At 51.4% G+C, this 14,609-nt stretch overlaps 1 protein-coding gene across 1 annotated transcript in view; it reads left to right on the top strand.

The window, feature by feature from the left end:
- The first annotated feature begins 1,826 nt into the window (after window positions 1–1,826).
- The window catches only part of LOC103762030 (histone-lysine N-methyltransferase PRDM16), a 255,300-nt gene continuing 242,517 nt past the window's right edge, over window positions 1,827–14,609 (top strand). Inside the window, exon 1 of the mRNA XM_029962376.1 lies at window positions 1,827–1,930. Coding sequence (XP_029818236.1) covers window positions 1,894–1,930 — 37 coding nt within the window. The 5' untranslated portion in view covers window positions 1,827–1,893. The remainder of the gene's footprint in view (window positions 1,931–14,609) is intronic.

The raw sequence follows: 14,609 nt of genomic DNA, 5'->3' as shown, positions 1-14,609 counted from the left end.
GTCTCCCGGCTTTACTCGTCTTCTGCCAGAAAGACCGCTGTAATAACAGGGACAAATAACCCGGGACGACGTTTTCAGACTGAAATCCGTCCGTCCCGGGAGCAGCTCGGTGGGGGACGCGGGGACAGTGAGCGTCCGGGAGCGCTGGAAGAAATATTGCAATGAGTTGGAAACATTCGAGTTCCTGTTTCACCGGTGAGGCTGGGAAGAGCTTGTTTTTCCAACCTCGGGGTGCCCGCCGCGCCGTGGAACGGCGTCCTCGAGGCAGGAATTCACAGGCACCGCTTCGGCATTTTAGGCGACACGTGGCTCCAAGTTCCCTTCAAACGGATTGATTTTATTTGGCCTCCTGCTCCCCCACCCTGCCCTCGAACGCGGCTCCTCGGTAGCATCTGAAAGGCCCCCGCTCCCATTTGCAATTAAAGAGTTTATTGAGGAGGGGAAAACCGGTAATTAGCAGGAATATTCCCCCCTCCCCGGTTCCACCTGCAGGGCAGGAGTGCAGCTGGCGGAATGGCTTCCAGCAGGGACCTGACGCTCCCGCACAAGTTTTGCTTTGTTTTTGCGGTGCCCTTCGGTGCCAGGGCTCCCGGGGCTCCCCGGGACGGGTCCGCACCTCCAGCGGGGACGCCGCGCTCCCCTCGCCCCAATATTTTATGGAATGTTTAGGAAGGCGTGCGTTTCTCCCTCTCTCCATATTAATCTCATTAAATCCTACCTTTCAACCTTCTTCCGTGACCATCTGACCTGGCCACTTGAATTAAAATAGTGCTTTCTCCGCAGTCAAAGCCAGCACATCAATCACCGGCTATTTACACTTCGCTCCTCTCTTCAAAGCGGCTCTGCCCGGGCTCTCGCTACCTCCGCTCCGGGGGGGTGGGCAGGTCCTGCGGGGCTCCCCGACGCTCCGGGGGTGTCTGTCCTTCCTCTCCCCCCTTTCCTCGGGTGTCTCCCGGCTTCCCCGTCCCTGGGGAGCGCTGCCCCGGCGCGCTGCTTTCCTTCCACCTGGAAGGCGGAGGGGAGCGGCCGCCCTCCCTCCCCGTCCCCTCCCGACGGGGTGCGGGGCCCGGGGCCCTCCCGACGTGGGGGCCGCGGCCCGGGTCGAAACACCCGCAAACACCGACAACCCGAGCGGGGGAGAAGGGGAGAAGCCGCCGAGCGCCGAAACATTCTGGTAGAAACACGAGAAATGCCGACAAAACACAACAGCGCAAATTCTGTTATTTTAAAAGTTGTTTTTCTTAAAGTTAGGCGAAATGCCCCCCCGAGGCAAAGGGGGAGAGAAAGGAGAAGAGGGTTAAAAAAAAAGGAAAAAAAAAGGGAAGAAAATAAAGACAGACGCTGGTTGAAAACTTTACGTAAAAAAATATTTTTCAGACTAAAAACAAAAGCATGTCTAAACTACGACTGCAAGATGACATCTGTTAAACTCTCTTCAGCATTGCTATTTAGTAGTAGTAATAATAGTAGTAGTAATAATAATATAATGATAATCACCTCTTTATAGGATGGCACCTTGATCCTTAAATATTGTCCAGTGTGTAAGGTCAGTGTGCGGAGGGTGAGGAGCGGAGAGGGCTGATTTTTCTTAAAGGGGCAGATCAGGGGAAGGCTGTGATGGGTGCTGGGAGAGAGGAGGGGGCAGAGATAAGTGGTCTGAGGAAGAGGATAGGACAGGAAAAAAAAAAAAAAAAGGCAAAAAAAAAAAAAGCCCAAACCAGGCTGATGATGATGAATACATTGGAAAGTTTTTTTGGCCCTGGTGAGGGTGTCAGATTGAATGCTCTGTGCGCATGTGCGAAGGTGTCCAAACTGACAATGCTGGGGAGATGAAGATAGTGTGTAGCTGCTTCTGGGCTCAAGGAGGAGGAGAGGAATCCACACGCCGACACGATGAGATCCAAGGCGAGGGCGAGAAAACTGCCCAAAAGTAGGTCCTTTCTCTCCCTTCTTCCGCGCGCCGGCGGCGGGGCCGGGGTTGCGGAGCCGGGCCGGGGGCTGCGGGGCTGCGAGCCCCTCTCGCCCTCCCCGGCGGCCGCAGCCCCGCCGCCCTCCCGGCCCGCCCGTGGGCGCGGGTCCCCCCGCGCTGCCCCGCTCGGCTCCGCGCTGCCCCGCGCCCCCGCGCTGCGGCGGGCGGCGCGGGCCGGGGAGAAAAGCGAAAGTTGAGCTGAAGTTGACGAAAGGGGATAGCAACTTTTTTTTTTTTTTTTTTTTTTTTTTTTTTTTTTTTTTTTTTTTTTTTTTTATTGAGTCGTTCCAAGTCTTTGAAATAATATTCCCGGGTCTCTGAAATAGTGGGCGCTAGAGGTGGACTGCGTTTGGCATCTGCCGGCGGGAAGCGGAGAGACGGAGCGCTGGAGAGAGGGAGAGAGAGAGAGAGAGACAGGCAGAGGCAGACGGGGGGGTGGGAGAAACCCTTCTGGTCTCGGGAACAATTATCGAGCAGAGGGAAGGAAGAGAATTTGTAGCAAAAATGGATCCGCTCTCAGTGAGGGGCTTTGGAGTCGCAGGTCCAGAGGGAAGATCCTGAAGGCAGCTCGGGTGTCCCAGCTGGGGGTTAAGAAGGTCTGGGGGAGGGGAGTGTGGGGGAGTGTCTTTAATTTTTAATTTTTTAAAATTTACTTGGGGGTGGAATTGCAGCTCGTAAGTCTCGCGCAGCTTTTCCCTCCGTCTTCTAGCGGACCCTTTCCCGTTCTTTCGTTCGAGTCGTTTTTAGAATGGATTTTCCGAGGAGGAGAGTGTGGCTTTTGTAGGGAAGAGCGGGACTTCTCTGTCCCCGCTCCCGCAGAGTCCCGTTGCAAAGGCTCGGGCTGGTTCCTCGCCGATTCCCTCTTAGGCTCGGTGCAGCTCAGGATCCCGGAGCCCGGGCAGCTTTTCTGTCCTCCCTTTGTATATTATTATCACTATTACTACTACTATTATTATTATTACTACTATTATTATTTAGTTTCTGTTTCGCTCTGGCTCTGTGCGAAATATCTGGAGGCTGCAGAAGTTCCAGCGCAGTCTGTGCCCCGCTAGAAACTCTGCTCGTAGTGCCCGGAGGAGGCTCCGGGGAGTAGCGGCGGCTGCTCCGGCTGGACCCGCGTGGGTTTCCACGGGAGCCTCCCGGGGGATGTGGAGGCGCCCAGAGCCGGGCGGGGGAGGCGGGTCCCTGCACCCCCACTCCGTGAGCCCCCCGCGGTGGGAGGGATCCCCCCAGGTGAGGGGGCAGCTGGCGGCCTGCCGGACACCCTTCGGGCGTTCAGCTTCAAACCGTGGGCTGGCGGAGGGTCCCGGGCGTTCGCGGCGCTCGCACACGTGGGCTCCGGGGTTCATTTTGTCGTTCAAGTTCGTTGTTCGGAGCCGTTTCCAGCGGCCAAGGTCAGCGGGCAGGTCTGGTCCCGGCCCCTCGCCATGAGCCGCAGTTCCCCTTCCCGGGGGGGACGCGCCCGTTCCAGGGGGATCCCGTTCTCCAGCCCCAGCGCGGCTCCTCGGTCCAGTTTTCCTCCCAAAGTCGCTCTGTCGCCGGGTTTGTCGCCGGCCCCGAGCTCCGGCCGCCGCTCCCGTTTTGCAGCAGCCCCAGGCCTCGCGATTTACCTTCGTGTAGCGACATTTTCCGTCGCGTTCCACGAAGGTCCCCCCGCTCCCCAGCCGTGTCCGTGTGCCCCCCGCACACCTTCCTCGGCTCTGCGGGCACAAACCCTGCTCAGGGTGGGATTGGTTACAGTTTCCGTGGTCAACACTGTCAGCACATCGCTGCGACGAAGTTTTTTTCGATTAATCCTGGAATTTCATTTCATTTTTTTTATTTTTCAGTAAACACCCGCTTTAAACGCCCCCATTCAAATAATAACTTTTTAAAAAGTCATCACTTATTGCTTTAGGTTGTTAAAATGAAGAGTAATTTTCACAGCTCTCTTGGCTGGAAAAGCGAAGTTGAACGGTTGAATAAAGTGGAATATTTCTTTTATTTTTATTCTTTTCTGTTTTTTTCTCTTTTTTATTTTTTTCCTCCCCTCCTTCTCTTTCTTTTTGCTGCTGTGTTTGCAGATGTGCCCGGGGGGTGCAGCGCGGGGCCGGGTTTTTGCAGATGTGCCCCTGTGGGCGCGATGCGGGTCCGGCCGCGCTCAGCACGGGTGGGACCCGCCACGCTGCCCCGGCTCCCCCGGGGAGCTCTGCGAGCTTCTGCAGCTTAGGGACTGGGAGGTTTTCGGTGCCTGGATATCTTGAGTGCTCGGAGAAGAGCCGGGAGCTCCGTGCCCGGGAGCGAGCCCTTCCCGGCCGCGGGAGCCGCGGAGCGGCCGCGAACGCGCCTGGAAAGCGCCTGTTCGGAGGCTGAGCCCTGATTAAAATCAGGTGTTTAATACAATACGAGGCCCAACGGTTTATGGGGTTTCAGCTGAGGATTTTTTAGGGATCACAGTTCAAAACAGTAGTCCGAAGCTAAGGTTTCAGTATCCCAGGAGTATTTATTTGCGAAACAGATTAAACACGGACACGAGTGTGGGGATCTCGCCGTGTTTCCACCGGCGAGGTAGCGAGAACTTGGGTTAGGGCTCGGAACCCCGCAGGTCCCTGCCCAGCTGCCCTTCCGGGGCTCTCCGGCCCCACGAGCGGGTGCGGGTGCCGTGAGAGCCCGCACGGCCCCCGGTGCGCGGCCGCCGAGCCGAGCGGGGCGCGGGGCAGTAGAAACACGGTGTGCCGGAGAATTTCATTTCATTGGACAATATTTTAAGCAGATGTGAGGCTCCGCTGGGAATTCGACTCTATTACCTGGCTGGGAAAGGGGACGAACGCGTGTGCGCTGGGGTGGGAGAGGAATTCTCGGCAATTTTCAGTCCGGCTCCCCGGGACAGCGGCAGGTACCGGAGGCAGCGGAGCTGAACCGGGGCCGGGAATGGTTTTCGCTCGCTTTGTGGCTTCCCTCTGGCTTGGGAGCCTCGAGTAATGGCTGTAAATCAAAAGCCGAGGCTCGGGCAGGGTGCGGGTGGCGCGCTAGCAGGCCCCGGGTGCCCAGCCGTGAGCGGGGCCCCTGCAGCCCCCTGGTGTGCGCAATCCCACCAGGGCCGGGCTGTGCCCGCGGGCTCCGGGGGGATGTGCGGGACGGGCAGGCAGGAGAAGGGCAGGCAGGAGAAGGCCACGCCGCGTCCCGGCTCTGCGGGCCTCGCCCTTCAGCGAGAAAATAAAATATGGGTGAGTGGGGAGAAGGTCCTGCAGCGGCCGAGGGTCTCGCTGCTGCTGGCGAGAGGGTGCAGAGGAGGCAAACAACACCGGAGTTGGGTGCTGCACGCCGAAAGCAAATTCGTTTCCTTTCGAAATCCCTGAATTTCAGAGTGCGAATATAATTCCCAGCCACACACGGCTGGCCAGGATCGCAGGCTCTAAATAAGTGCTCGTACTGGCAAACGGTGGCCAATATTTCTACGGTCCCGTTTGCTTTTCACTATTAGGAATATGACCGAGGCAAAGTTTGGAGACGGAGTTTTCAGGCAGAGCCGGTGCATCCTGCGGGCAGGTTCGAGTGGCAGGGAAATGGTTGTGAATCCAGCCCTGCTCTCCCCGGGACCTGCTTCTCGATTTAAGGCTTCGCCTTTGAGGAGGAGACAGGCTTCCCGTATACTGATATACATATATATACATTATATATATATATAATTAATTTTTTTTTAGATTAAGGGTGATGAGACTGTGGAGGGAAAAGGGAGCGGGAGAGCAGCGCAGGCAGAGGCTGCAGCCCAAGCGCCACTTCCCGGCGTGCGGCTCTGTTTGTGCTCCCACAGACGGTTCCAACGCTGGAACACACGAAGGAGGAAAATTTATGGCGCTTTCGGCCGCTTAGGCTTTTTTCCCATTTCCAAGCCTTTTCCTGCGCCCTGTCCCTACCCAGAGCTCCTGGCCCCGAGGGCGGACATCGGCCCCGGAGAGAGCCGTGCCCGGCCCGGCTCCCCCTTCCCTCGGGACCGGGAGCTCGCCGGGGGCTCTCCGGGCTCCTCTCCCCCGGGACGCGCGCGGGTGCGGAGCCCCGCAGATGCGGGGCCGCCGCCGGGTCCCCGCCGTCGCTGGGTCCCCCCCCGTCCTGCCCCGGATCTGTTCAATTAGGCAATTAGGGATGCTGGGCAGGGAAGGGGGGGTTGATCCGCTAATTAAGGTGATGTGTAATTAGCGCTTCAACAAAAATTGCCGAGGATTTAGGATCGCTTTACTCTTAAAAAAAAAAAAAATTATCCGAATTCTGCAAATATAATTTATCAGTTCCCCCACCCGGCCCGCGTGATTTATTTGGGAAAAAGCACAGAGGGAACGAGCGCAAAGCGCGTCCTCTCCTTGGCCTGGGCAGGAACTTGGCAAAGGGGGATCGAGCCGGGGCTCTGACGTGAGGACTGGCTGCTCTCGCCCGCAGAGCAGCAGCTCTGAGGTGCCAAAGTGCCAAAGGAGACGCAGGAATCGGGGATTGAGCCCTGGCCTGCGATAACGGCCGCGCTCGTGGGTGTCCGTGCCCTCGGATGAAGTGCCTGTGATGTCTATCCACGTGTGTTTACATCACAGGGCACTGCCGTGTGCGTGTACGAATGTAAGTTTATAAAGTGCATCAAAGACAGGCACGTTATTCCAATTTCACTGAATTCCCGTGTCCTATAAAACCTCCGTGTCGATGCAAAACGGGTCTGTGCAGATGCATTTGTCTGTCGAGCCGACAATGCACATACAGAGGTCTTACAATACACAGTAAAATCACAGGTACTGTGTGGTCAGGAACCAGAATGTTGTGTGCAGAAAGTGGGCTGAATTTGTATTTAAAAAAATTTGTTTAGCACCTAAAGCTGTTTTTATTTTTTAGACTTTGTGCTGGAACTGCTGTGTCAGTTCGGTGATGGCAAATGAGGTCTTTAATGAGCCAAAGGGAAAAAATAAAACAAGTGCATTCCTAAGGGTTGCTATTAAAAATACCGGAGGTCAGGAAAAGCAAAGAATTCCTCCTGTGCTCCCCACGCGAACGGACACGGTCCGGTGTTCGGCCACACGTTCCCAGGATGAGAGGACCCCGAAACGGGCAGGATTCGGAACTCTCAGCCGGGAGAAAGCCCAGTGTACCTGGACCCCGCACCATTTGCACTGCCGTGCAGGCAGAAGGCAAGGCAGGAGCTGGGATTTCCCAGCCCGGCAGCGGTGGAACAGCGCCGGGCTCGCTGGGATAACCCCCCGCTCCTCAGCCCATGGAGCCCGGGGCTGCAGGACCCGCTGTGCCGGGGACACACCTGCCCGCCCGGGCTGGAAACAGCCCCGGCCGTGGGCCGGGATACCCGAGGGGAATGACAGGGAATCTTCGGGGCGAGAGGGAAACCTCCCTGCGCGGCGCGGCCGCTCCTTCGCCTGCGCCCGGAGCTGCTGGCGAGGAAAGGCCCCACTGAGAGAAAAGCGTTATTATTGTGATTATGGCTCTGGTTATTATGGCTTATATGTTTGATAAAAGCTCTGTGCTATTGAATACAGTGCTTTAAAGACAAAGGCCCGGGAAGTTTGCAAACATGAAGGAGGTGAGGCTCGGGAGCCACCTGGACTGGAGGGGATGTGCTCAGTCCTGCGGCAGAGCTGGGGAAGGGAAGGAGGTGACTTGTGGAGGGTCCCTGTCCCTGTCCGCCCCCGGTGACAGGACCAGGAGAAGAATCCACGTTTTCCAGAGCTGCTTTTGCCCTTCCAGCTGTAAAACTCGCATTCTCTCTGTTTATTATTATTTCCCCCCGTTGTTGCATTAAACTTCTGGGGTGTGGAATTGTTCAGTGGAAGTAAAATCTGTGTTTCCAGTGTAGACCTTTTCTGTAGCACAAAGCTGATGGCACCTAAGACTGGCTGTGCTCTCCATGGGCCAGGACAAGCTCAGGCTTTGTTTCCACAACCTGCTGGCTCTCCCCTATTACTGGATGTGTTTATTTTTTCTCAGTTAGAGATTATTTAAATGACCAGCTTGCACAGTTCTGAGGGCTAACTGAAAGCATCCACATTTTAGCCAAATAATGATTTTTCTCATGCCTATTTCCCCAAAGATGCTGTTAATGCCGTGGGGGTGAGTAACCAGCACATCAATAAATACCCGTCCACAGTGTCTGTGTGCAGTTAGGGATGAAGACATCTGAAGGGGATGTGCAAACACATTTGTTTCCACACTCTGGGTAACAGCCTGTTGATATGTCAGTGCTGCCCAGCATTCCACACCAAAATTGCTGCTGTGCTTTCTGATCTTAAATATGCCTTTTTTTTTTTTTTTTTCTGGAGGAATTTCAGGTCAGGGATGTCGGAGTGGAAAAGATCTATGACCTTATTATTTCTTTTATTTTTCTTAATGGATTTTCATGCATCACTGCTACCTACTCATGGGCTGTTTATTTTCATTTTTATTGCAGTAGGTTGTGTGTTGTGCAGCGTCAAAATCTGTAACGGAGTGTCCCTGTCCTGAGGAGTTTTTTTTCCCTTGTCTTCATTCAGTGAATGATGTGACCCTCTTTGCTAATAAAAATGAAATACGACTTTCATCCCTGGAATAAGTGTGCTTCCTGCTTCTGAATGCTCATATTGAATAAGGACTTTTTTTTTTTTTTATTTTATTTTCTCTTTTTGTAATTGGGAAGAAATTTCCCTGCAATGAGGGATGTGCTGGTGGGCAGGACTAGAATCTGAGATCCTTTTCCGTGAAGTGCTTCTCTGTGCAGAGGTGTTTGGTGTGCAGGACAGTGGGAGGAAGGAAAGTTTCTGTTCAGAGGGTGACTAAACTTTCATCCTGTTCCCCCCAAAGAGGTGCTTTGCCCCAATTTACAAAAAAAGTTAATAAGGCTTTTTTTTTTTTTTTTTTAATATACCACTGATCCCACTTTGGGGCTGCAAATGAGGCCACTGGTCCTCTTGGGGAGACGTTTTCCAGGTGAAAATGAACTGAGACAGCCAAATTATTTCCAGTAGGCCACAGAAGAATGCTCCGAGCACGGTAACTCTCAGCCTCCATCGAACTGGTGTGGAAAGACTTTGTCTTCTCCCAGCCACTCACTTTTTGTAATTATATTAGGGCCAAAAGTGGGGGTGGCTGGAGCCCAGCCCTCCCCAGAGCAGGGGCTGCTCAGGAGTTTGGGGCGAGGTGTCAGCCCAGAGCAAACCTGGCGGGGATCAATTCTTGTCCCGAGAGTTTTTTATGTCTTTCAGGTGTTTTGCTCTAAGGTCCCACTTGGTGGTGGTGGGTTTGTGCTGCTCTGTTGTTCTTGGCTTGGGAACTCTCCCAGCAGAGCTCTGAGACACAATGCCCCGGCCCCAGCTATTGGGATCAATTTAGGCATCATTACCAGATAACGCTGTCAGCCCGGCCCCGATCCATATTTGTTTAATAGTTAATGTTCTGTACAAAATACAGAGAGGGGTGGGGGAGAAGTCAAACTGCACTGAATGCTCTGCTTATTTTATATCCACTATAACTATTTTTGTCCACGAAAATTGGCTTAATTATATCAATGGAATGTTTCTTTTTCAATTCTGTAGGCAATTAGTCCATCTTGCTGGCTGCAATTTATTTTAATAAAAAAATAAACCAGTGGCGTGTTCAGTTCCTCATCCCCTGGGGAAAAATGCGATTGGTGTGTTTAATTTCATTAACTACAATGCGGCCTACTGGAAAAATGTATAAAATCAGCTTTATACAGCTTAAACACTGGCATTTGAAACAAATCATTACTGCATTAGCTGTCACCCTGGTAATTCTAGAATCCAGGACAAAAATATTATAGCTGTTTTTATAACCCTCTGCAAATACACTGTTAAAATAATTTGTAATCATTTTTTAAACACGGCCCCGATGTTTTCAGTTAAAACATCTTATCACCACCAGAGAGGGTTGGCTGTTCATTGTCGCAGGGAGGCTTTAGTGAGTGATTCAGAGGTGGCTTCCCCAGCAGAAAATCCACGCCTTGTCTCCCTGAGGCTCCCTGGTTTGGAGATGGACACTCAGGGAAACAAGGGGTGTTTTTTAACCAACCGTGCGTGTACCAGTTGTGAGCCCAGTTTTTGGGAGTGCAAGTGCAAGGAGCAGTTTTTCCTGGAGCTCACACTAAGAATATTGTGAAATCCAGCATCGTTTCAACCACCACCTCCCCTTCTGCCAGCTTGTCTTTCCATGCAACCCAGCAGGCAAGGTCTTGGAGCAGTTCTGAGTGTTCTTTGGGCTCTGAGGCCGGGAGGGGAAGAGGGGAGATCTGTCCAACCCTCTGTCCTGATTCTGGGGGACTCAGCCCAGCACAACCTGTCTGCAGCTCCCAGGGCTCTGCTGGACCCAGAGGAGGGCAGGACACACAGAACCTGCTCTGGCTCACCCTGTGTTCCCCACAGACAGTGTTTTTCAGATACCACAGTGCAGCCACAAAGCTGTTCTTTACTGATCTCAACGTGTCTCTTCCCCACGTAAGTGCTGGCTCCAGACACGGATAATCAGTGACTAATGCTGGGCAGAGCCCCTGTGCCTGATTTGGAGGTTAAACTGATAAAACTGAGGTGTTTTTGTTTTTTTTTTAACTGAGAGGCCAAATCCTCAACTCATGTAAATCAGCATCAACATCAATGAACCTAATTTTCACCAGCTGGGGACACGACCCAAGAGATTTCGTGTGTGTGTGTGCATAAAATGCACAAATATTGGTCTATAACTGGTTTAAGGGGATTTGCTCTCAGCATCTGCAGATCAATATCTGATGGAGAAATGCAGTTTGGTTTGGTTTCTTCTCCTTAACGTCAGGAGTGATCCACTCTAGTACCTCAGCATTTTGCAGACAGATTGCTGTTTTCTGGAGTGGCAGGGACTTCCTTTCCAAAGGAGTGATCCACAGAGGATGGGCCACCCTGGACATGAGCCATCTGCTCCCTTGCACGCACTCAGCTTCATTTATTCCTTTTCCCTTCCCTGCTCTCAGAACCAGTAGTTAATTTTCTTTCCCTATCTTTGACTTTACAGCAGCGGCGTCTTGTTAGGAGTGATATCAAGTTATTGTTTTATGGGTATTGCAGGGGAAAAAAAACCATCAAGTTTATTTCCTACTTGGTATAAAACCACTCTGGGGGGACTCGAGCAGCTGAAGGCAGTGTGTCCCCTCATGCTGGGGGGCTGGAGGACGCAGGGTGGTGGCAGTGACGGTGTGGGAAGGGTGGGAGTGGGACCACGGCTCTGTTTGGGTTCCCTGCCCTGCTCCTGAGCCCAACCCTGCTCCTGAGCTCTGCAGGCTGTCGGGGGAGCTGCAGGGTGAGGGGAAAAAAGGGACTTTTCCATCATTGTTGTGTGAACCCTCCTGGCAGAGCAGCTGTACCTGGGTTTGAGGCGCAGGACGAGGCTGGGCCAGCCCTGCCCCCAGAGCTGCCCTTGGCACGGGGAGCTCCTGTCCCTGCCCAGCATCTCCAGGAGTGGGTGCAGGGCTCCTTGGCTGTGAGAAAACCCAGGAAGTTGGGTGTGGAGTTCTGCTCTGAGCCTGGAGAATCCACAGAAGGAGCAGTGGTGGAACAGGGGCGGCTCCTGAGCCTGTTCCTGAACCAAGGCCAGCTTGGAGCACGTTGGAATGGCACTGCCTGCTCCAGGATGCAGAGGAAGCAGGAATTTGGTATTTTGCTAAGCTCAGGAACTAACTTTTCCAGCTTAAGCAAATAATTTACTCTCAGCTACTCCATCTGTGGAGTGGGAGGGACCCACATCACTGTGATTCCTGGAGCAGTGTCTCAGTAATGACCTTTGTGTTGGTCCAGCTCCCACCAAGGGTTTGGGGATGATTTGGTTGAATTTACTGCATCAGATTTCCTCCCCCCCTCCCTTTTTTTTTATTTGCAAGTTTCAGATTTGGCTAAAAATCTTTCATTCTGTCTCAGACCCTAACAAAAAAAAGGCTTTTGTTTACGTGTAGCCTGGCATTTTGTTTCCTTTCAGGACAGTGTTTAGTGTTTTTTATTTCATGGCAAATGGACCTTTTGGGCTCAATCATGTAAATTAATTTTTAAATGGCTGTGCTGGAAGTTCATGTAGTATAAAATTGCTTTACCATATTTTTTTTTCTGTTTATAGAAAAGGACTGGTTTCAGTTTATATTTTATTACCTAAATGTGAAATAAAGAACCTGCACAACTCGCAAGTGAACATATATTTTATTTTAGAATTATCACATAGGAATAAAATAAATTTAAATCCCTACATGGCACAATAGTCGGGTTTAAAAAGCAGTTGATACCTCACAGAGAACTTTGAAAAGCCCTTTGCTCAGTAACAGTTCTGCTCATGTATCCCATATAGAATGAACAAAACCAGATCTTGGTTACTTTGGGAGTTCTTAAATTTTTTTCCTGCTAGAATACTCTGCAAGTGTTTATCCAGAGAAAGTTCAGGAGGGACTTTGCTCTTTTGTCTTGTGTTCATGATAATGCCTATTAAAGAGGGATTTTCACAGGTGAGCCTGCAGGAAATCCAAGTTATCTTCAGGGATGTCTCTAAGGAAATAACTCAGGAGCTACCGACGCTCCCTCAGACATTCAGAGATTCCTGGCTTTCCACACAAATACAATATCTGGGCAGTTAAGGCCTTTTAGGTAATTCTGGGGCTTCCTCAAATAATTTGTTGTCTGGGGTTTGTGATTACTTCCATAAAAAGGAAGGGCTGCACCTGTGCAGCAAAGAGACACCAACCTGCTAAAGATTCTCGGAGAATCCCCGCGGGATTCCCAACAGCTGCTCAGACCAGCAGGTGGATGATACAGATGTTACATGTTTCCAAGTATGTTTTTCATTTCCTCTTTTAGCTCACTCTGCCTTTTCCAGTCCCATTTGCAGATGAAGCAGTGTTTTTGGGTGGCTCTGCAGGGAATGTGTGGATCCCGGGGCCGGAGCATCGCCTGGAGCCACAGCCAGAGAGCTGCTCCTGGGATCCAGGAGCCAATTCCCAGCTAAATATGGATTGTTGGAACAGCAGTGTCTGTTCCAGCAGGCCAGGGGAAGGAGCCCACCTTTAATACCCATCTATAAATCTGTTTTGGCCCAATGGACAGTGACTGTTTGGGGTTTTTTTATGAAGTACTGTGGTTTAGCAGTTTGTGAAATAAGTCTTGGGGTGTTGACCAGAGAAATGTCCTGCTGGGCATTAATTCCATTCAGCACCTCCTCAGAGTGCCCGTGGCTGTGCTGTCCAAGTGACTTGGGTCATATTGGGGAATTTGGCTTCCCAGCCACGGAAGAAAGCCCTGCAGGCTGGTCTGGGGAAGCTGAGGCTCTCCTGGATCAGGGACTCACCCAAATCACACATCTAGAGAACAAACAGAGAGAAAGTGTTCCCCATCATCCCTGCCCAGAGAATTCCCTGTCACTTATTGATGAATCCAGCAGTTTAATAAATAGAGTGGGGGGAAGGAAGGGAGTAAGAACCTCTGGAATTTTCTGGAGCACTGCTTTGGTTCGAAGCCTCCTTCCTCCCCTCGTGCAGACCCTGGGGCTGGAACAGGGCAAACCCAGGCTCCTGTTTGCCCCCAGACCAGGAGATGTGAATTCCATGGGAATTCACCTCGTGCAGCTCCTCAGTGTCCTCAGGGGACCTTCCCCATCTCTGGACATTCCCTGGCACAAAGCTGGGTCCCAAACCCTGCTGCAGCTCCTGGCAGCCTGTCCATGGACTGTGCTGGACTTTAGAGCAGGCCCTGAAGGCACTGAACTCTTGGGGACATCCATGGGATTTGCATGTCTGGAGTTTTCCCTTGTACCTGGGTCTCCATGTAGAGCCTGTTAATGATTAGCTCCAAGGGGCTGGTGTGAGAGACATTTATTTCCCTCAGTCAGTCCTGCCTTTCTCTCCACTTTAAAGTCCTTTTTCTGGTGTGACTTGGCTTTTAAATACTTTTAAATGTGCTTGTTTTTTTCTTAACTTGCAGTTTGGAGAGCTGTGTGCCTGATTCTTTGCACACAGCCCAGGGAAATGTGCATTTCTACCCACCCAGAATCCCAGGATAAGTGGAATAACTCCATTCCATAGTTGTATTTTTGTAATGGAAGACTGAAGACGCAGTTTCCATGTCAATATATACATTTTATATCTATCTAGACCTATATATCTAGTTCAGTCACAAACTATAAGTATGTGAGGAGTTTTTTTCTTGTTGGTAGTGACGGATTCTTCACCTTTCTTTTGAGTTCTTTCAACAAAATGACATCACACAAGTTTGAAATGAGAAGAATCCCTGAAAACAGACAAATATCAACCTGCTGATCTCTGTCTAGAGGCTGAATATTGGGAGAGTGGCCATTAGATCAGCCCTGTGCCTCAGTGCTCACATTAGAACAAAAAAAAGCACTCTTGAAAAATTACTGAATTCTCCTTGCAGTGTCAGGTTCCAAGATAATGATGTGTCTGTGTGTGAAAATATTAAATTGCAATAACATGCAGAGTGAGTGGCTTTCTGAATGGGGTATTCAGTTCACAGCTTGGACTATACATAAAGCTAGTGAGTGACAGAATACAAATGGTGTCATAAAACATCAGGGGAATTTAGAGCCAGCCTCAATCTTTTTGATCTATATTCTATCTGTGGAGTGCTCTCCATCTATCTTTAGTTAATGAAACAGTTAAACATATTTAATT

This window comes from Manacus vitellinus, unplaced genomic scaffold (genome assembly GCF_001715985.3).
Source record: "Manacus vitellinus isolate BGI_N305 unplaced genomic scaffold, ASM171598v3 scaffold_46_pilon, whole genome shotgun sequence".
Lineage (NCBI taxonomy): Eukaryota > Metazoa > Chordata > Aves > Passeriformes > Pipridae > Manacus > Manacus vitellinus.
The sequence above is the reverse complement of the archived record's forward strand: the minus strand, read 5'-3'. Positions and strand labels throughout refer to the sequence as shown.